Raw genomic sequence first — 23,163 nt, forward strand, 5'->3', positions numbered from 1 at the left:
GAAGCCACCCTGCTTGATAAAGTAATCCTCTTTAAACCAAAGTGAACAAGTCCCCTGCCTATCCAATGGAGAGAAGGAGACTCTTTTGAAGTTTTAAGAGGGGCCTTCAGAAGCTTTAGGCTTGTATCTGGCTTCCTTTGTTCCATGCAGTCTGTTTATTTGACTGTAAATAAAGTGTCGTTTGCAGACTGAAGTTAGGAGGTGGATTTTGACTTGCCTGACTAATCTCTCATCGTGATCATTAAGTCACAAAACAGAATTCTGTCACCAAAAGCTATTAAAATCCAGATAGTGGATTAGTTTTCTTTATTTTGAGATTCTCAAATTATCAAAGTTCGTTGCCTGAAGGCAGCAGCAGATACTAAGTCTTTCCAGCCTAGAATTTATAGTACTTTGAATCTAGATGCTTCAGTGATTGGCACCCTTTTAATGCATAAGAGACCCTCTTATTCTGGCACAGGCTGAAAATAGGTTTGCAGCAATTTTAGCATTTTCTCTATTTTTGGCTACAAATACTTGATTTTCTTGTTCTGAATATGGTATTTAGATAAACATACAAAAAGGATAAAGATGTCCTTATAGTGTAAGCACCATATAAGGTGGAGGAAAAAGTATATTTATATATTATATATATATATTTATTTATATATATTTTTATATATACTCATAATATTCTTCTCAGGCCATCACCAAGGTCATAGTGAATAAGATTTGTGTGGAATATAAAATAAATAAATAAATTAAAACCCTGCTTATGATTATCAAATTTAATGTGGAATTTAAAATGACTGTCAATGAAGTATGTTTACACTATGGTTCACTTGGTAATGTCCCTGGTGAGTCAGAGCATCTTTGCCAGCTTTTCTACTTTGATTTTGTGAAGTAGTCATGGGTGAAAGGCAAATTTGATCCACAAAAAATTGTAGATAATAGTACATCTCCAGAGACAATGTTTTCAGTTTTTTTGTTTTTTTTTTTTTTTTGTTCTTTTCTTTGTGCTCTTTTTTGGTTGGTTGGTTGGGTTATTGTTGTTGTTTTGTTTGTTGACCATGGGAGGACTGGGTAGGGATGCTGCAGTGTCCACAGGAGAGCAAGGGGAGAGGTGGACAGGGAATGTGCAACCAAGCTTTCAAAACCCATATCTGACTTGACACCATGCCATAGGTGAATTTGAGCCAGCTTGAGGGTTTCTCTTCAGGCTGTTAGTTGTGACATTTATTCTTTGTAATTTTATCCAGGTCTGGCATTTTTTGCCCTGGCAAAAATTTTTTTTGCATTTAATAAAACCATAGCCTTGGACATGTGAGGAGAGATCTTCAATGGATTTGCACCTAAGTTGGCCAGTGCACTTAGAATACATTTAGATAAATTACAATTTGGCTAGTGGACTGGATTTAACACATACCTTTGAAACACAGGAGCATTAAAGCATGGCAGTACCCCTTTCTACCCAGTGAAAACTGGGCACAGCAGCAGTGTTTTCCATTTGGGATGGCTGCAGTGTCAGTAGATGGCATTAGGAAGATAAAATCCTTTTAGATAAAATCATTTTAAATTGTGTTAGACAAATAGAACTGCTTTCCCTACCCTCTGCACTCAAGTCCATCCATCTAAGGCATAACCACATTACACTGCTTCCTAATATCACACATGGAGATCCTGTCCAGTTGAAGCTACTGGAGGGTAGCAAGAATGTGGCCAGTGAATCTCATGAATGCATAAATCTGTTTCTTGTATCTTTTCTCTGCACTTACAACAGCCTGCAATTAGAGCAGTGCTGTGTTTCAGCTTTTGGCTGATTATAAATAGGCTCTACAATGCGTAGTCTTGGGAGTAAATCAAAAGGAAACCTTTCTGTGCTCTTATTTTCTTTCACTCCAGCAACTTCTTAGGACAGGCTTACTAGTATGTTAAAACATATTTCACTCCTTAACAAGTGTAGTGACCAATGTTAGCAGTAACCTAATGCAGACATACATAGAAGTAAGTGTACAGACTTGGACAGCAATGCAGCTTGCTGTAAGTGACATGAGGATAGAGAACAGCACAGCATATTAGGAACACATTTAAAATTGATATATGATTTGCTAATAACTGTGTAACAGAGTCCAGGCAGTCAAGAAGATTCTTTGCCTATGCCACTGGGGTCAAACTTTAAATGTTTATCATTCTAGGATCTTCTTGGCTCCTCACTCCAACGTCAGGGTTTATTTGCATGTACACTTCCGGACTTGGAGATTTATTCTTCTCTTGAATTTGCATGTGGGAAGTTAGAGCATACAGTGTTGCTGTGGTAAAGCCTCCTGTGGCCTTTGAGAGTAATGGCACTGCTAAATGGTACTTGATTTGGGCCAGAAGATCTCCACTGGTCCTTTCCAACCTCAACCATTCTGTGGTTCTGTAATTTCTCACTGAGGACAATAAAACTTAAAAACAATTAGGCCCCCAAAATAAGCCTAGAGTATAACATATGCAAGATATTTTGATGAAATGTCAATACATTAGATCACAAAAAAAATAGCGGCAAAGTCTCCACAGTAATCTTACCTTTTATGTAGTCAATATCTAACCTATTCTTTTCTCCCCTTCCCAAAACCTAGACTTGAGCTATGACTGTAAGTGGTTGTAATTCCTGTCAAAAGTATTGTGAAACACGGAGTGATACATCTGTACACATTCTCTTCTCCAGTCTCAAATAACATGACTGAGAAAATATTTTCTTTCTCTAATGATGTTTCTCAAGGAACTATACTTTCAGCAAATGGTGATTGTTTGCTTTCCAGAGGCCAGCTGTAGATAGTGGTTGTTTGAAATGACGAATGTATGATTTCCTGTTTTGAGTTTGTGGTCAAAAAGTAGTAATTTTATGAGCTGTATTTTGTATTTTGCTAGTGACATTTGTCTTTTCTACTATATGAAGATACCTAAGATAAGAAATTCTATGATTGTTTGTACATGTAGTGAACTTTGCTTGCACACCTGCAGTTGTGATATTAATGTTATCAGTATGATGTTCTTTTTATTTCTATTACAGCTAAGCTACTATACAGCTAAGCTACTGTGATGAGCTGTTTCATGCTAATTTAATCCCTTTGACCAGCGGATTTGGGGACCTGGAAGAGAGTAATAGCATGAAGAGTTCTCTCTGCCCATCAAAACTAGAGAAAATTTAAGCTCAGACTATTTTAAGAAGTCAAAGATCAGCATGTATTTCCTTAAAGGATCTTGCTATAAAGAATTGTCATAACCCCCCCCCTACTTTATTGCAGAATGACTCGTACTAAATAACTGTGATGAGACGTATTTTGTGTGTAGAACAGATAAACTCATTCTGTCTGGGCAGACAGGAAGGGACGGAAAAACATGAGGGAATTGTTTAACCAGTGAGCAACTCTGTAAACTTTTCTCACCTGGGAACCTCAGCAGTGCAACCACAGGTCACCATTTCTTCCTTTGCTGTCATTTTTAGAGAATTGTCAGGAGCCAGAATATGTCCCTGAGCTGGGTGATGCCTTATTTCTTGGATTTTTCTGAATTTTCCCACCATTGTCTTAGTCATTCTACCTCCAAGCAGCGTTAGAATTATCTATTCATGGTTATTCGTGGTCTCAAATAACATATAATAATAAACTGAAGTCCTGCAGCTTCTGTAGTAGACACTCTCCCTGATAACCACTTACAGCCCTTGATTGGAAAGAATTCAGGTCCTTTATGAAGGAGGAGTGAATCCATGCATCCTGCAGACCTATGACATGTACCAGCCCATGCTGCTAGTTAGGAGATGGAATGGAGCGGACCAAGACAAAGTTATTAATGCCATAATCACAGCAAAGTGAAGTTTTCAATATTAAATGTCATAGTTCATTAATGCAGTGATATCTTCCATGTTTGTATTTCAAAGTTTTCCTGTTTGGACAACTGTTCTGGCTGTTTGGACAGAAAACAAACATGTTGTGATAATAAAATGACTCAAAAATGTAGGTTTTCTGATGCGGTAGATAATCTGATTTTGTTCCACTGTTTCAAACAATAAATAGCAGATAAACAGTAAAATACAAACAGCATTAACAGTTATTATCAATGGATTTTCATTTTAACTTAATTCAGCAGGCCATTGATGTGTTTGGGTGTGCCATAAGCTTAACATGTCTTCAGGTAAGGGAAGATAACAGACCTCTGAGTCACATTTCTTGCTTCCTTTCAGCTAAAACACTGCTGTTAGTAATGTTGCGACATTTGTTAAGCCAAACAGCGAACAAGTCATTAATACCTGCCCATAATATTATAACACCTGTAAAGAATGCTATATAATCATTATGCATTGGTATATGGGTACTGTAGGGAAAAGGTTTTTTGTTTGATTGTTTTTAATTGCAGATGTCAAAGGCTACATCTTCTGTTGGGGGAGTTGGCACAAATTAAGAGCCATTTTCACTAGGATCAAAATTCTTCTTTAATTGCTTCTGTAGTAATATTAATCTTTCTGTTAACAGGCATTCTTTGTAACTGCTGTGAAGCCTACAATGTTAGGCTCCTAGAAGCAAAAATATTTTCTGGTCCATCAGCAGAGCAGTTTGGATATGCAGTTCAACAGTTTGTAAATGATCAAGGCAAATGGTAAGCAGTTTGAATATCTCGTTATATGTCCAATTAAACAGTTAAAAATATTGCACCTTGATTTTACATTTTAATTTGAAATTAAAATTACTTCCAATTTGTTCACTTTTATATTATCTTTTTACTAGTAAATACTGACCTTCATAGAATCATAGAATTAAAAAAAAGTTGAATATTTTAAAGGCTCATTCATATGAATGTTCTTTTTTTTTTTTTTTTCCTTTACACAATGCACAAGTCTTTCTCTCTTAAGCTCTTACTTTGACCTCCAATACACTAGTTTCCTCAAACTCACAATTTCTTTTAACATTTTAAGTCTGATCTCAGTTATTTGTTTAGCAATAGCATCTCTGTTACACAGTCCATATATTTGCAATGTTTTTTCGTTTTAATGTTGGTGAGGTTAAAACAGATCTAAGAAGTAATATTTATTAAAATTAACTGAACTTAAACTTACATAATTTTGTTTCTGATATAACGTTAAGTGCTTACTTCTCAAGGGACAACATATTTGGATGTATATCATAACACAATCCCAGCAAAGGCCTTGTGTCTGCTGCATTTTCTCAGGCATAAAATTTGATGTGAAATCCAGTGTTGCCACAACATTGGGCTTAATGAGTAATTAGTAAAATATTTTTTCTAGTAACATTGGTTTCAAAAATAACTTTAAAACATTAACCCAGAGTAAGCCCATTTAGTGGAAAATACATTGTTTTCTTCCCTTCTGCAATCTCAGCAACCACAAAGCTTAAGGTGTCTTTTCATGGAAAGGACTAATGAAAAGTCATGCAAACTACACATATTATAATAAACTTGCACATGTTAGAAGCATCATTCTCCCTAAATTGAAAGTCTTGGGGGGGGGGGGGGGGGAAGGCAACAAACTAGCATGTTTGTTTAATTGATGATGGAGAGTAGCTGAACTTTTTTTAAGTAAAATGTATTTTATAAATGCATTATAATGTATTTTGTACTTAAAGTTCAGAAAAGCATAAACAAAACTACAGAGCTAGCTGGGACATTTTATGCATAGCCCTGTACAGCTGCACTGTGCAGTTGCAATTTTTTTCGTACGGAAAAATGTAAGACTCGACAGATCCCACTGCTTCTCTAGAATTCCTTCATTTACCACTAGTGACCAGGAGGGAAGTAAGAAGCTGTATCATCTGATCTGAAAGCTCAATGTTTCCTCTCCTTCCTTTAGGTGACACTTCCCCAGCTCCTTGCCTGATGCAGTGGTAGCTTCTTGCCATGTTTCTGCCTGCTTTAATCATGTGTTTAGTTCAGAGCATTTAAAAAAAAAAAAAATATGTATATATATATATATATATATTTAAAAAAAAAATATATATATATAAAATATATATATATATATATATTTAACTTCTGTGTAAAGCTGTTGAAAGAGAACAAAGGTGTTTGCCTGAAGTGAATCAAATGCTTTGGTATTTTCTGGTATATTCTTTCATGCATTCTATTCCTGTAAATTTTTCTGTAAGCTTAGGAGCACTAGGTTCAGGACTCAAGCAAACTATTTTTGTTTTATATTTCCCTTTTTTATTATTACTTCTGATATGATAATTCCTCCAAATGTCTTGGCTAACACTCTGGAGTTGGAAAAAGAAACCTTCTCTTAACTTTCTCTTTCTTTTCTCCCAGGTGTATGAATTTTATGAATCTGGGACTGTTTTCTGCAGATAGGCACTTCATCATTTGTTCATTCATTGCACAATGTCTAACTGTAAACTTTGGAGAATTTTATTAGCACTTGTTCTGGTAACCATGACTTGTTAGAGACTCTTGGTGAAAAAAAGCTCTTTTCAGTCTTCCTCTCAATGAATCACTAGACATGCTCAAAAAAAAAAAAAAAAATCACTCATAGTTTACTTTCTTTTTCTCTTCATTTGTAAGCTGTTTTCTTTTTCTTGAGGACAATAGAGATTTTTGTGTGTGTGTATGTTATTTGAAAACACTCAAACTGTTCATTAGAGTAGATGTCTCCTGTAAGTGATGCACAGGCTTGCAGTCCATGTACAGAGCATTCGTTGACATGGCTGAGCTAGGAAGGAAACAAACAGATAGAGGCTTTGCATAAGGATGGATGTTCCTTTGTGTTGGAAGGGAGCGTTTATCACCACGTGCTTTTATAAGGAGTACTTCATTGTGCAGTAAGAGCGTAAAGCACTTGAAAACTGTGTTCAGGAACAGTGGAGCTGCTCACTAGTTCAACACAGTGGGGGTGGCAGCTCTCTCCAAGGGAAAGATTATCCAGAATGTGAGATCTATGGGAAATTTCTTCGCTTCCTAGACCTTGCTTCTGACAATAAAATCAGATACAGCCATATCAAATATAGCTTTAAAACTCCTCTATTCTTTCAAAGAGCAGAAAGGAGAGATACAGAGGAAAATAAAATTAAACAAAACACAGCACATTCTAGTTATATTATTCAGATGTATTTCTGGGAGGTACAACAAGGCAATAAGAACTACAGGAAATGACAAAATTTTTGCAGATTTGGGACTCTGCATACAGAAGTATGTTACCACTTTTGCCTGGAGATGCGTTCAGAAAGAAGACAATCCAACCAGGAGTACAGGGCTATAGAGGGTGCTGGTTCATGTTTGGAAGCTGTGACACAAACCAGCAAAGGGAATCCTTTTTGTATAGAGTCAGATGATCCAGGATAATTGGACACTGCTCTGCTGTGCATTGATGGCATGTGAAGCTCGTAAATAAGGACAAACTTGCAAGCCAAGCAAAGCTTAAGCTTTTCACAGTGTCTGGTGGGAATTTCCAGACAGGAACTCTTTAATGAGGTCAAGGAAAATTGTGAACACCAAAGAAACTCAACAACTAGAAAAATATAGGCTGACCACTGCTCAAGTAATTACCCGCAACAGAAACGTCATTCAATTTATAATCTGGTTCTCCCTGTCATGCAATTATCTATATTTGAATCTTAAATTGAGGCCAAATTCTGTGTTATTTTATTAACGCATTGTGGGATAGATCCCACAATAGAGCTAAAATCTCAGTATGCTGTCGCAGCCATTCTTCTCAGTTGTATCTGCATGCTTAGGCTGTGGAATTTTTCAATTTTGTTTTGCAATTTATGTTATGGATTTTGTCTTATTTATAATAATGTTACATTTGATATCACAAAAGTAATGATGCCTTAATATATACTGTCATTAGTGGGTATCATATGATCATAGCACTACTGAACAGGTTTAAAAATTATTTTAAACTGCATATTACCAATCAAAGTGCATATTACCAATCAAAGTACAGCACCTTTCTCCTGAGGTGGTCTTCTGCCTCGTTAGACCAATAAGACATTTTGTCAAAAAGACATATTTCTGAAGAAACTTTGGCTGAAATTGATGCATTTACAAAACCTTCAGGTTTTAATAAAGAGGGTAGATTTTGGCCTTTTTTTTTTTTCCTTCCTCAGCTACATGACCTACAGTTGACCTTTTCCCAGCTTGGAGAAGCAGCACTGTCTTCTGTCTTCAAGGACTTTTAAATTAGTTGGTCAAAACTCTTGCCACAACTCACTGTAGCTTTTGATGTTTTGAGCCTCTTGTTCAAAGGACTGAAAATTTTAGGTGGTGATAAGGGTTTTAGGGTGTGCAGAAAAGCAGCTGTGAGAGTGAAGAGTTTTCTGTTCTTCATATCTATTAATCATTTCCTGTAATTGTAGAAAAAAAGAACCACAAGATGAAGGTCCTTTCTACTTTTATATTCCTATTTCCTATTAGCCATCTTTGTTTAAAAAAAAATACATTAAAGAGCAAATGAATAAAAAAAATAAAAAGAAACAGCACAACAACATCACAAAATATAAAACATGGTTTGACAACAGCTGCGAATTTAGCCCTTCACCATGAATTCTGATTTAGTTTTTTTGCTACATCACACTTTGCCATTTATTCATTTTGTCATGGTGTAATTTCCCAGAAATAGTTCCCGTTACACTTTGATCTGCCACTGCTGCAGCCTGTGTGGTATGGCATCGCTGCTGAACTTTATTTGACTTCATGTAGTTCACTTGCTTTGTATACAGTGTTGGAGACTGATTAAGAAGCTGACTAATAAAATCCATGGCAATATTACTCAGTGATCACTATAGTATTATGTAAAGATGATCAACAAGGATACATAATGAAGTTTTGCAAAAATAAATATTTAACTCATGCCTGAAAAAGGCTCTTAATTAACATACTGTACAGTTTATTTTGAAACAAGTATTTTCAAGTATTTTAGTAATCATTTCTTGCATTCTTTCCTGAAACATTCTGTTTCATTCTGCTTCATCTACATCCTGTTTAATCACAGTCAAGAAATATTTTTGTCACTAGCAGGATACTAGCCAGATACTCTTGCTTAATTTCTGATGTTTTAGAAAGATACACATGTATTTTCCCAGAGCAGTATTCTGTAACTATGTACAGTAATGGTTTATTTTACTTTTCAAAGGGAAGGAGGACTTAATGATTTATAATATAGATTAAAGATTGTATTAAACTTAAGTAAGTCTCAAGATACTAGAGAAATAGTAATCAAGTTATTTCGTAGGACCTTTAAGATTGGAAACAAACAAACAAACAAAAAAGTAGAGGCCTAGGGTTGGTGGAAATTGATTAATAACTTTTTCTCAGGCAAAGATTGATTAGTTAAGTCAAGTAAGGATATAGGCTTAGTAACTACTCATTTTTGAAAATCACAGTGTTAGTTCTGTGTTAAATTCAGTGTATAGAGTACCGTGTTTTTCTAGCTTATGGTTGTGCATCTTTGTTGTGCAGTGTAAACTAAGTAAGAGCCAAAATTAAATTTATTTTAGGCACAGTTTGCATAGATTTGGATTTGGGTTTAGAATTCGAGGAGCTTACTTGTTTAGCATGTTTTGTTGTTTTCCACACACCTACAGAATCACTATTGTTCCACAAGGTAATTGAGAAGGAGGTAGGTATTTTTAAAATACTCCTACACAAAGGAAATAGAATCTGAAGTTATGCTCAGCTGACCTGGTAAAACAGAGTAACTGTTTCTGCTCTTAAGCTTGTGTTTAACTGATGCGTAATAAACTTTTTTTTTTTAAGCAGATACCAGTATTTTCATTTGACAAATCTGAAAACTACTCAAACTCTATTTTTCTACATTTAAAACATGTATTCTTATCAAAGCCATTTTACTCAAATGAACTACAAAAATGGAGAGATGAAATCAGACAATCCATGGAAAGTTAATATTATATTAGTATTCAAGGCAACTCCTTTTTGTAATAAATAATTATTACGTAAAATGCTTTGTTTTGTAGTGCAAAGTATTTGTATTACCTACCTATATAATTTCAGGGGATGACAGATGAACCTTTAGCAATCTATTGGCAAATGGAAAAAAACAGATGGTTTCATGTAAAACTCTGTATTCTGTACTGGGCTCCCCTTGTTTGTTCTCTTTACTGTACCATAAAGTCATAATTACTACAAATAGATTATGTTCCGTGTCATATGGCTGCTGGGACATCCCTGCTTTCTAATCATCTGTGTAATTTTTTTTTATATCCATTGAGATCACATTTCACCTCTACCCTTGTTTCACTGCAAGTTAAACACCATAAAGAATTGTCCTTCTCCCCCAGAGCTCCACTGCCCTATACTGTTTGGTTTAATTCTTTCCATTGGCTGAATCTGCTCATTCTGTGAAGGCTTTCAGATTAAATGTGAAAGGTATTTTGAAGAACAGATCCTGGAGAGTGAATGGTACAGCAGATGAAAGAATGAGTTGGAGAAAGTGAATCACTTCATATTATAAACACGTGGCTCCGGGGCTGGTGCCAACGCAGAAATCTTGGGTTTTTTCATCATGGGGCACTTTACTCAGCACCTGGCCTGATGGCCGCAGACGGGTCCCTATCTTTTAGGGTGTACTGGGTCTGGCTGGAATGTTAACTTTCCCGGCAGCAGCCCATTCAGTGCCGTACTCTGTACTTGTAGCTGGAACAGCAGTGTTATCACACCAGTGTTGTGTCTACTGCTGAGCAGCAGTGGCACAGCATTGGGCCTTTCTCTAACCCTCCTAGGGGGTGGGCAAAAAGTGAGGAGAGAAACATTACTAGGGCAGCTGACCTAAACCAATCAAAGGGATATTCCATACCATGTGGTGTCACACTCAGCAATAAAAGGTGGAAACGGGAAGAAGAGGGGAGGGGTGGGCTCTCGTTGAGAAGACGTCGGTCCTCCTCTCGAACACCGGCTGCGTGCGTTGAGGCCTTGCTTCAAGGACGTGGTCAATCATCGCTCATTTGTGGGAAGTAGAGAGTAATTTCTTTCCTCTGCACTTCCATATAGCTTTCATTTATTTTGTTTGTTTTCCTCCCTTTTTCCCCTTTCCCTTTTATTTCCCCTTAGTTAAATTGTTTAGTTCATGGTAGTCTTTATTTAATTATTATAATTATTTCCCTTTAATTAAATTATCCTTATCCCAACCCGTGAGTTGTTCTTTGCTTTACTTCTCCCCCTCCTTATCTAAAGGAGGGGGAGTGAGAGAGCAGTTGTGGGGTTTAGCTGCCCAGCACGGTAAAACCACCACATAGGGGAAAAAGGATCCTGGGCCAGGAGCTGGCAGGGCTCATTGAGAGGGCTTTAAACTAGGTAGGAAGGGGGATGGGGCTGAAGCTAGGATTGTTGGGGCTGTGCAGGGGGGAACAATGGCAAGGCTGGAGGATAAGGCAATGGCCCAGCTGAAGTGCATCTACACCAATGCACGCAGCATGGGTAACAAACAGGAGGAGCTGGAAGCCATCGTGCAGCAGGCAGGCTACGACTTGGTTGCCATCACGGAGATGTGGTGGGACCAGTCTCATGACTGGAGTACTGCAATGCCTGGCTATAAGCTCTTCAGAAGGGACAGGCAGCACAGAAGGGGTGGTGGTGTGGCTCTCTATATTGGAGAGTCTTTCGAGGTTGTAGAACTCGAGGCTGGGAATGACAAGGTCGAGTCCCTTTGGGTTAGGATCGGCAGGGACAACAAGGCTAGTGTCCTGGTCGGGGTCTGCTATAGACCGCCGAACCAGGATGAGGAGACGGATGAGGAGTTCTACCGGCAGCTGACAGAAGTTGCGAAATCGTCAGCTCTTGTACTCATGGGGGACTTCAACTTCCCTGACATATCCTGGAAGCACAACACAGCCCTGAGAAAGCAGTCTAGGAGGTTTCTGGAGAGCGTGGAAGATAGCTTCCTGATGCATCTGGTTAGTGAACCTACCAGGGGTGGTGCCCCGCTAGACCTTCTCTTCACAAACAGAGAAGGACTGGTGGAGGATGTGATTGTCGGGAGCTGTCTTGGGCAGAGTGACCACGAAATGGTGGAGTTCACTGTTCTTGGCGAGGCCAGGAAGGGGACCAGTAAAACCGCTGTATTGGACTTTCAGAGGGCTGACTTTGAGCTGCTCAGGACACTAGTTGGTGGAGTCCCTTGGGAGGCGGTTCTGAAGGGCAGAGGGGTCCAGGAAGGCTGGGCGCTCTTCAAGAGGGAAATCTTAATGGCGCAGGAACGGTCTGTCCCCACGTGCCCAAAGATGAGCTGGCAGGGAAGAAGACCAGCCTGGCTCAACAGAGAATTGTGGCTTGATCTTAGGAGAAAAAAGAGGGTTTATAATCTTTGGAAAAGTGGGCAGGCCACTAGGGAGGACTATAAGGATGTAGCGAGGCTGTGCAGGGACAAAATTAGGAAGGCCAAAGCTCATCTGGAGCTCAATCTGGCTACTGCCGTTAAAGATAACAAAAAACGTTTCTATAAATACATCAACACAAAAAGGAGGACTAAGGAGAATCTCCATCCTTTACTGGATGCGGGGGGAAACTTAGTTACAAGAGATGAGGAAAAGGCGGAGGTGCTTAATGCCTTCTTTGCCTCAGTCTTTAGCGGCAATACCAGTTGTTCTCTGGATACTCAGTACCCTGAGCTGGTGGAAGGGGATGGGGAGCAGGATGTGGCCCTCACTATCCATGAAGAACTGGTTGGTGACCTGCTGTGGCACTTGGATGTGCACAAGTCGATGGGGCCGGATGGGATCCACCCAAGGGTACTGAGAGAACTGGCAGAGGAGCTGGTCAAGCCACTGTCCATCATTTATCAGCAGTCCTGGCGATCGGGGGAGGTCCCAGCTGACTGGCGGCTAGCAAAGGTGACGCCCATCTACAAGAAGGGCCGGAGGGCAGACCCGGGGAACTACAGGCCTGTCAGTTTGACCTCAGTGCCAGGGAAGCTCATGGAGCAAATCCTCCTGAGAGTCATCACGCAGCACTTGCAGGGCAAGCAGGCGATCAGGCCCAGTCAGCATGGGTTTATGAAAGGCAGGTCCTGCTTGACGAACCTGATCTCCTTCTATGACAAAGTGACGCGCTGGGTGGATGAGGGAAAGGCTGTGGATGTGCTCTACCTTGACTTCAGCAAGGCTTTTGACACCGTCTCCCACAGCATTCTCCTCAAGAAACTGGCTGCTCTTGGCTTGGACTGGTGCACACTTCGTTGGGTTAGAAACTGGCTGGATAGCCGGGCACAAAGAGTCATGGTGAATGGAGCCAAGTCCAGTTGGAGGCCAGTCACTAGTGGCGTCCCCCAGGGCTCGGTGCTGGGGCTGGTCCTCTTTAATATCTTCATCGATGATCTGGACGAGGGCATTGAGTGCACCCTCAGTAAGTTTGCAGATGACACCAAGTTAGGTGCGTGTGTCGATCTGCTTGAGGGTAGGAAAGCTCTGCAGGAGGATCTGGATAGGCTGCACCGATGGGCTGAAGTCAACTGCATGAAGTTCAACAAGGCCAAGTGCCGGGTCCTGCACCTGGGGCGCAGTAACCCCAAGCAGAGCTACAGGCTGGGAGAGGAATGGTTGGAGAGCTGCCAGGCAGAGAAGGACCTGGGAGTGATGGTGGATAGTCGGCTGAATATGAGCCAGCAGTGTGCTCAGGTGGCCAAGAAGGCCAACGGCATCCTGGCTTGTATCAGGAACAGTGTGACCAGCAGGGCTAGGGAGGTGATTGTCCCCCTGTACTCAGCTCTGGTGAGGCCGCTCCTCGAGTACTGTGTTCAGTTTTGGGCCCCTCGCTACAAGAAGGACATTGAGGTGCTTGAGCAGGTGCAGAGAAGGGCGACAAAGCTGGTGAGGTGCCTGGAGAACAAGTCCTACGAGGAGCGGCTGAGGGAGCTGGGCTTGTTCAGCCTTGAGAAGAGGAGGCTCAGGGGCGACCTTATCGCTCTCTATAGGTACCTCAAGGGAGGCTGTAGCAAGGTGGGGTTGGTCTGTTCTCCCACGTGCCTGGTGACAGGACGAGGGGGAATGGGCTTAAGTTGAGCCAGGGGAGTTTTAGGTTAGATGTTAGGAAGAACTTCGTTACTGAAAAGGTTGTTAGGCATTGGAACAGGCTGCTCAGGGAAGTGGTGGAGTCACCATCCCTGGAAGTCTTTAAAAGACGTTTAGATGTAGAGCTTAGGGATATGGTTTAGTGGGGATTGTTAGCGTTAGGTCAGAGGTTGGACTCGATGATCTTGAGGTCTCTTCCAACCTACAAATTCTGTGATTCTGTGATTCTATAGGTATAAATTATCAAAGTCTTAAATTTCTTGTTCAGGATTAAGTACTTCATGCAGCAGTCTGTTATCACCTGAGGTATTTTCTTTCTTACTCAGTGTTGTCAAGGAGTGGTAGCTTTCAATCTCAGACAAAAGAACCTTACTGTTGCTGAGCAGAACCAGTAGGAAAAATTTCTTATCAATTAAAAAAAAAAAAAAAGAAAAAGAAAAAAACGTAAAAGGAAGCAGTTAACTGTTACCTGACAGGAGAACAACATTTTTTGTCTCTCAATCCATAACCCATATATTTCTAAATTTGTGTGATCAGTATAAATATTTGTGCTGTGTTTCTTCTGACACCATGACACAATCTCACAGTAATAACAGTATACATGTTTGAGGTCTACTCCCCAGAGGCTTCTCTAGCAAAGCTGCCTGTTGTGAACACAGTATTAACATGTATGTAAAGCTCAGCTTCTGAACAGCTCTGAAGAAAACTCTTGAAAACCTTACATTCTATATCTGGTAAAAGCCTCTTTATGTGCTGCCTTCAGTTTGCTTTGCATTAATGCTGTTTGGCTTTTCCTGTACCGCTAAAGACCTAATGACACTCCTGTTATTTTAGGTTATTGGTTGGTTCACCCTGGAGTGGCTATCCAGCTAACAGAACTGGAGATATCTATGCATGTCCTGTTGGTACCCCCAAAACCACGTGTAACAAATTGAATTTAGAAGGTAAGTCATAATAAATAATGTATCCCCTGAGATTGTTCAGATTTTCCTCATTATTATAGTAGGCCAATCTATCTCATAAAATAACAATGGGAAACTAGCAAGACCAATAGCAAAAATAGGTGTCAGCAAGGTATGCATGAATGTTGCTTCAAAGGAATTTCATTTTCACTGACAAGGTCAGCATTCCTTGATCTTAGGATCCTTGAAGAATAAAAAAGATCTTCTTTCTCTGTTGTCCTTTTTTTACTTAGCTGTATTTGAGTTCTAAAATTAACTATGGGTAAGCACTTACATGTATTTTTACAGCTGCCCCTATGATATGGATATTTACATGATTTTTTATTTTGCCTTTCTGTCATTTAAGGCACATATTCAAAAGGTCAATTTGATTTCTGACATCAGCTTATTGTACAACTGTACTATTATTGTTATTGTTTTTATTATTATTATGCACTATATCTTTTATGGAACTCTTTTTGTTTTGCCTTTATAAACTCTCCTATATTCTTAGTCATTTGTAGCAGCCCTATTATTAATGTTAGTACTAGTAACATTTGTAAGATATTTACTTAAAACTTGATCCTTGTTAAATTATCATTTTAAATTGTACTTTGTCAATACATATATGAAGCCTTTTCCGCTTCTGTGTGTTTACAGACTAAGTATAAAATGGGATTCCCTTCTGGATACAGTGAAAATACAGTATAACAGTATGTTTAGATGTGTACTTCATGTTTATTTGTGGTGCAGAGCATTTCTGTCCTCCACTGTTCCTTTCGTATTTTTGTCTGAAGTGTGATACTGGATCAGAGAAGCCTGGTGTCCTGAGAAGTAACAGCAGTTGCTCATCTACAGCTACTGAGCGAGCCAAACATAACTGAATTGGAAGGAAGTTTCCTCTTCTCTTTTTCCCTCATATCTCGTAAGGGCAGGTACTCTAAATGGCCCTGCTTATTTAGTGTCTACAATAAATGGTTAGCAAATTTTCAATGGAGATTGGATTTCATTTCTTTTGTCTCAACATTTTATACAGGTATTTGGAAGAGTCATCTTAGATTCTGAGAAATCAAGATTTAGAAAAGGAATTCTAATTTACTAAATTGCTTCTGAATCTATTATTTTTGCTATTATATTTCCTGTTTTTATTTCAGCTTTAATAAATATTCCAAATGTGACTGAGATAAAGGAAGACATGAACCTTGGCTTGACTCTGATCCAGAACTCAAAAACAGGAGGATTTTTGGTGTGTATTGAGAACATATTCAATAGATACATAAATTCATGAGGACAACGAATAAACTAGAATTCTTTACGCTTTTTAATCAAGTCCAAACTAAATGTGTTTTCTTATTCAGCATAAATTAATATATATATTTTAAAATACTCCATCCCACCCACTATCACTCTCTAAGATCTGAAATCAGGAAACTTATAAATCGTCTCCTTCTGCATTTATCCAAATACCCCGTGGAAGAAAGCCACCAAACATATAATTAATGATTCTGTAATTTAGGTCAGACAACATAGGCAGGAATATTTCCACCCTCAATATCTGTAAGGAAGTCTTTTCTGTCTCTGGTTATGCTTTCAGAAGATAGTATGAGATCTCTCCTCCAAGCCCCTTGCCCTTGCACAGTTACAGTTCTCCTGAGATGTCAGGATTTCCATTCCCATGGATCTGCCTTTTGCTTTAGCAGTATGATTTATTTGGTTAGTGAGCTGGAGAAGGATGCATTTTCTGGGTGTATATCCTGCAAGCAACTCCTTGGAGCCTATAAAATAGATTTAATAACTGAAAGGAAGTTAAAGCCAATTTAATATGCTATCTTACGCTTTTAACCATAAGCCTAGAGTGTAGATGGTTATGATGTTGTTGTGGCCAGCAGCTCACCCTCATCCTCCCTCTCTGGGATGGGAGAGAGAAACGGGAATGTGTGAAACCTGTGAGTTGAGATAAAGACAATTTATTAAGAAGAAAAATAATAATAATAATAACAATAATGATGATAATAATACTAAGAATAATTATGCGTACGAAACAAGTGATGCATGATGCAATTGCTCACCACCCGCTCAGCCTAACCCTGAGCAGTCCGGCCCTCCCACCCTGGCCAGCCACCCTAACAGCCACCATGTTTAGCATGACCCCATATGGTACAGAATATCCCTTTGGTTAGTGTGGGTCAGCTGTCCTGGGTCTGTCCCCTCCCAGCTCTTGCTGCACCCCCAGCCTGCCCGTCAGCAGGACAGAGTGAGATGCTGAAACCTCATTGGCTTGGTGTAAGCACTGCTCTTCAACAATTTAAACATAAGCATGTTATCAGCACTCTTCTCATCCTAATCCAAAGCATAGCACCCTACCAGATAGTAGGAAGAATATTACCTCTGCCCTAACTGCAACCAGGACAGGTGTACACACTGCAAGTGTATGCAGTAATTAAGCGAAACAATAAAATACTGAAAAAAAAAAGAGCTTTGAAACATACTTTAATCTTGGTGTCTTTCTGTTTCATGTTCATAGTAGTCATAAAATTTTTAAATAGTTTATCTTCACTACCACATAACCAACTTCACTGAAGTACTTAAAAATAGACCTTATTCCAGCAGTTTTCTTAGCGTTAGTAAGGTTAATCCTAAATTGAAAATACAGCAACAGTTCTCTTTATTTCTGGCCTGAGAAGATATTTATTAAAAATGTTATTCTGTATCTTGAATAATACCTTTAATTACTATTAACACCATCCCGCACATAACCACTTTAATCAGTATCAGTGATTGAAGCAGTTTAAAACATCTCAAGCAGAAAAATTTGCATTTTCAAATAATACTTGAACTTCTTTCACTTAGAAATAATTTCCTGATCCATATGGTATTGAATGACTAATGTCTAAATTGCATGAAGTAAGTAACAAAACAAACAACATCAACGACAAAAGTTGAAGTCTAAGATGTGAACAGTTTGCCATTTTGGTGAAGGGAGTTCTTTTTGACAGAAGGAGAAATGAGTATTGGAGGCAGTTGCTTATCCGTGACTCAGCCTCCATGAATTTCAAAAACCCTGTGACTTAGGTGTGACTGGAATTGGACAGCAAGCAGAGACTGTCTTTGCTTTTAATTGCAAGTTGGTGCCAGTGTCTGAGATGCTGTATGTGGCAGCTAGGCTCTGTGATGAGGCATGGGAAGCTCTGGGCTTCCCCATCCCAGCTTCCTGTGCTCCTTCCCTCTGGGGCTACCAGCCTGTGGTGTCAGTATGTGCTCCTTCTGAGGAGTTACCCAGGGCTGCTTGGCTGGTGTACACCTAGCCTAACGTGTATTTAACACAACATTCTCTTATATCCTTCTCTTTGCTGGACAATGATGTTTTTTTTTTTTGTGTGTGGGTTTTTTTTTTTTTTTTTTGGCTAAAATGAGCTTTTTAAAACATACCTGTCTCAAATACGACTGACCAGATTTATGCTGTATTCCATATGAATCTTTCCTGGATACTGTTTTGTAAGTGTATTTAGTACTTCTCTGTCTCAACTACAAGTACTTCTTGTTGCGTACTTTCAGGCCATATTTGCTTTGCATGCTGGTCACTCTGTAATCAGCCAGTGCCTGATTCTTCTGCTCCTTGGTCTCTTCTATCCAATGAGCTCCTGGTTTATGTCCATATTTCCTAAGATCAGACTTTAAGGGCAAGTCTATACCTCTTTCAAATATTCCACTTCTCAAGTTCATCAATCAATTCTTAATATCAGAACTGGAACCTGTATTAATGGTGTGACTTACATCTTTGACTGTAAACATGTATTTCTGACCATAACTATGCTAGATCACTAGAATGTTTCCCCATAGATATATGTCCTTTCTTTTGTCTAGAAAAAATTGCCATCTTATCAATTGTATTAGGACAGTTTGATGCCAACTACTGCTGGTAAACCTGTGTCATTTAGGTAATTTTCCATTTACTTCTGCCTTTAATTTCTTTTTTATTTTTTTCCAGTATTCTTGACATGAGGCTATCACTCTCTCTTCTCTTCCTAAATAGACATGGTGCATTTTCTGTTTTATTGACTCTTCTGACTTTGACTTGATAGGTCAGCCAGAAAGTATTTGTATTGAAGCTAATATTTCCTTTGGAAGTATTGAACACAAGTTAAGTGTTTTCTCCTAGAGTTTCTTACACAATTTTCTTTAAAATCATAATAATTTAAAAATTCCCTCAAATATCCTGCTGACAAAATACTGTCTTGATATTTGACTTTTTATCTAGTAACTTCTGTAAAAATCCTTCCAATATTAGAGTTCTTGCTTTTACACAACCAGCTGAAGACTTTCCTTAATACAGAGACCATTTTCCTCGAAGAACAAAGATTATTTTCTTAGAAAACAAGGGTCAAATGTATCTTTTTAGCTACGGTCAGCAGCTAAGTAGGATTGTGTATATTATGCATCCTCACTGGAGCTGACGAAGTTTAACATGCAAATATTTTGGCAAAGTGCATTTCCCTTGAGAACAAGTCTTTCCAAATTAATGTGTGCACTGATCACAAGGCTCTTCTGTGCTGTCACACTGTTCATGGTACTAGAATACACTGCAATAAAAGCACATCTCTGCATGTTTGGAGCTATGCAGATGCTCGTGGATATGATGCCACCTCCTGGTTTAGTGGAAGTACTTCTCCACAATGTGGAAATACCAAACCTAGCTTTAAACCAACAGTTTGTAAAGCAGGTAGATGAAAGCAGCACAGAGTCCTTGCACACTGAGTCATACTCCTAGAAGTTATAGCTGTGCATAGTCTGTAGGAAGATGTTTGCAGAAGGAGGCATTAGAATGACCACAAATAGAATCCTTTTTATGAAAAAGTGTATGAAGGGTTATCTGATGCTGCCATGGTGATAGCAAGGGACTTGGCCTAATATCCCAACAGGGTTCATCTTATCCTATATTCCTGTTGTCCCACTTATTGTGTTTATGTAAATGGATATAGTCAGACAAATATGTGTTGTTCTTATAGTTTCTTTTTGTTGTTATTTTTAAAGACTTGTGGTCCCTTGTGGGCACAGCAGTGTGGAAGGCAATACTATGCTACAGGAGTGTGTTCTGAAATCAGTCCAAGTTTCCAGATCCTAAGAAGCTTTTCTCCTGCTGTTCAAAGTAAGGCAATATATGCAAAACAGATTCAATTAAAAAAAAAATAAATATATATATATATATCAAAATCAAGATACATTGTGTTGAGGACCATTTAATTTGGGATTTTAAAAGAAGATATATACATGAAAAAGCAAAGCAAAGCCCCTTCTGTGTGGTCTGTGTGAGATCTAAATATGCTCCTCTGGATTTAGCCAAACACTTGTAAATATATTGAGAGTGAAAGTCTCAATAAGTGCATTTAATGTCCACTTTTTATTTATTTTTATTTATTTATTATTTATTTTTATTTTTATTTTTATTTTTTAGAGTGTTCTTCTGTCATAGATATTGTGGTGGTTTGTGATGAGTCAAACAGTATTTATCCCTGGGATGCTGTGCGGGCATTTTTGAAGAAATTTGTACAAGGCTTAGATATAGGCCTTAACAAAACCCAGGTAAGTCAAAGACAGCTTTGGGGAGGGAACAATGGATTTTATTAGCAAAGTCTGACAATTATAAAGGAAGCTAAATTCAATTTAGCATAATTACAGTAACTCCCCCAAGGCCATAGATTATGCAGTTGTCCTTTATGTTTCAGTATTGGGAGTTTTTTTCAATCTCACAGCTAATCTATTCCAAAAGGCACTAGTAATTTGATTTAAAATGTAGACCAACTAAAATAGGAGTCTAGGTTATACCTAATATCTGACTCTAAAGTGTCAGATGTCTTTCATATATTAGATGTCAGAATAATTAAAATGCAGTCTGTGGGAATGTGGTAAAAGTAGAACAGTTTCTTTTATGGGATTTTCATATCAATTTTACTGTCCAACTTCTATATCTTTAAAATAAAGTTTTTCCTGCTTGGTTACTGTCTGATCTTCGAGTTCTTTTTACCTTTTAATTTGATGATGGTAAGGAAATTTTTGTTTCCTGTTTTTAAACATTTTCTGTCTTTGCAGTTGTCCATTTTCCATAAACAGTTCTGGAAACAAAGACTGAGGCACTGGAAATCTCTCTCCCAAAGGCTGCCTTCTTCATTGGGCGACTTTGGAAGTGAGGTGCTTAAAAGCTAGCCTTCCTGCTCAGTGTCATGAGTCCTTTCTGAACCTTACCTTTAGCATCTTCCCTCTTTTTTATTTTTCTTTTTCATCATGCTACATGTACATTTTAGCATATTTCTATAGCATTCATCTGTTTTAAAAATAAATAGGGTTAGCAGTGCTGTCAAGTAACTAACCTTTAGGACTTTCTTAGAAGAGATCAGGATTAGGTGCTATCAGCTTGTAGAATTTTTGCTATTTTCTTATTTATCCCACAGCTCACTGTATTACTGCTGTTCATAAGCTCTTTCAGAAGTAACCAAGCAAACATTTAATGCCTATTATTTCAGATTCTTTGCATTAACATATTGTAGTTCATAGTAAATGATGTACGATGCAAAAGTATTTAATTTTTTTTTAGCTTTCCGAATGTGTAAATATTAATTGGTTTAATGTTTTGAAAGAAAAATGGTATGTATCTGCAGATCCTTTACTCCAGCCTGACAAATAATTAAGCATCACTATTCCATTAAAGTGATTGTAATGCACGACAATCTAACATAATTTCTTCATTTTGTAGGTGGGTTTAATTCAGTATGCTAATGATCCCCGGGTGGTGTTCAACTTGAATACATATCAAACAAAGGATGAGGTTGTTAAAGCAATGGAGAGAACATCCCAGAAGGGAGGAGATCTGACTAATACTTTCAAAGCCATTGACAATGCAAGGTAAAACACACTGATGATTACTGGTGCTATCATAACTTATCTCTCAAGGTAAAGAGCACATCGTGAATTTCACTCCCCCACGGGAGTGCAAGTGCTTGGAGCCTCTGAGGAGGTACATTTGTAAATAGGTACACATAAATAAATGTACATCAGCTTCGTGTACAGTGCCCTGAGCAGAAAAGGACAGGGATATGTATAATCAACTTGCTGAAATGCAAGTCCTTAACCTTTGGGTTAAGCTCTACACTGACGTATTTCTGCTACCCAACAGACTTGTTTGGTCTGTCTCAGATATCTAACTATGAGAGTGCATCAAACATCATGGACAAAACTTTAGGAGAGGTACAAAATCATTGAGAGTAGTAAAAATTATCCAGAGATTTAGTGGATTTGGTAACATTTGTGTTTGAAGGTCAGGTTAGCTGCAAGGAAAAATAATTCCTTGTCTGGTGTCAGTTTGTCACTATTGTACTAGCAGCATGAAAAACAGGAAAAACTTAAAATTATATGCCATGACTCTGAATGCATATACAAATCAGGGCCTCAATTGGAAGGTACTGCTTTGCAGTTGGATTGAGAACAGGACTCTAGGCCTAAGCAGCTGTGGAATGAAATGGCCTTGGAAATTTTATTTAGGGGAAGTATCAATTTGGTGGAGTCCAAATTTGTAGCAGTATTGAGGAACCTATTCTTAATATTCCATACCTTTTGTTTGAAATTAGTGTAGCCAGTTTCCGAGTACTCTGACGTTACAAAACACTGATAGTTCTGACAAAAATAAAATCACCTTTTCTAAATAAAAAGTTTGTATTTTATGTGTGCACAAAACGTAGAGCATACATTTCTATCATAAATAACATCTAGTTGTACTTGTTTTGTTTGTTTTCTACTTGCTAGATTACATTTTGGATGGTTCTTTGAGAAAAAGCTATCAGGAACATAATTAAAACTTCTAATTGCATTACAGATGCACTTTGTTCTAAGTTAGCCATAGATGTATTCATTAAAAGATGTATACAGAATTCCATACGTTATAAATTACATCTGCTAAATACAATATTTTATAACAGACAGTATGCCTTCTCACCTGAATCAGGAGGACGCCCTACAGCTACCAAAGTAATGGTTGTTGTGACAGATGGTGAATCACATGATGGCTCCAATTTGAAAACTGTGATAGGTAAATGTAATGAAGACAATATAACCAGATTTGGCATTGCTGTAAGTAATCCTATAATTATGTATACTAAGGCAGTTTTAGAAAGATCATTTCATTGTTTATATATGAAGGTGCATATTCTATGTATAAACTGTATATAATGCACACATTATTACAG

The 23,163-nt window shown here is 38.3% G+C and overlaps 1 protein-coding gene across 2 annotated transcripts in view; it reads left to right on the forward strand.

The window, feature by feature from the left end:
* ITGA2 (integrin subunit alpha 2) overlaps nt 1-23,163 on the forward strand; it is a 70,697-nt gene that overhangs the window by 14,353 nt on the left and 33,181 nt on the right. Inside the window, exons 2-9 of one of the 2 annotated variants that reach the window (XM_084503802.1) lie at nt 4,494-4,617; nt 14,823-14,932; nt 16,084-16,175; nt 19,961-20,075; nt 20,382-20,509; nt 21,017-21,115; nt 21,678-21,826; nt 22,897-23,047. In XM_084503802.1, the coding sequence (XP_084359928.1) occupies nt 4,494-4,617; nt 14,823-14,932; nt 16,084-16,175; nt 19,961-20,075; nt 20,382-20,509; nt 21,017-21,115; nt 21,678-21,826; nt 22,897-23,047 (968 nt within the window). The remainder of the gene's footprint in view (nt 1-4,493; nt 4,618-14,822; nt 14,933-16,083; nt 16,176-19,960; nt 20,076-20,381; nt 20,510-21,016; nt 21,116-21,677; nt 21,827-22,896; nt 23,048-23,163) is intronic. The other variant, XM_084503803.1, reaches the window with a different exon arrangement.

The sequence above is a fragment of the Aythya ferina genome (assembly GCF_964211825.1).
Source record: "Aythya ferina genome assembly, chromosome: Z".
NCBI classification, from domain to species: domain Eukaryota; kingdom Metazoa; phylum Chordata; class Aves; order Anseriformes; family Anatidae; genus Aythya; species Aythya ferina.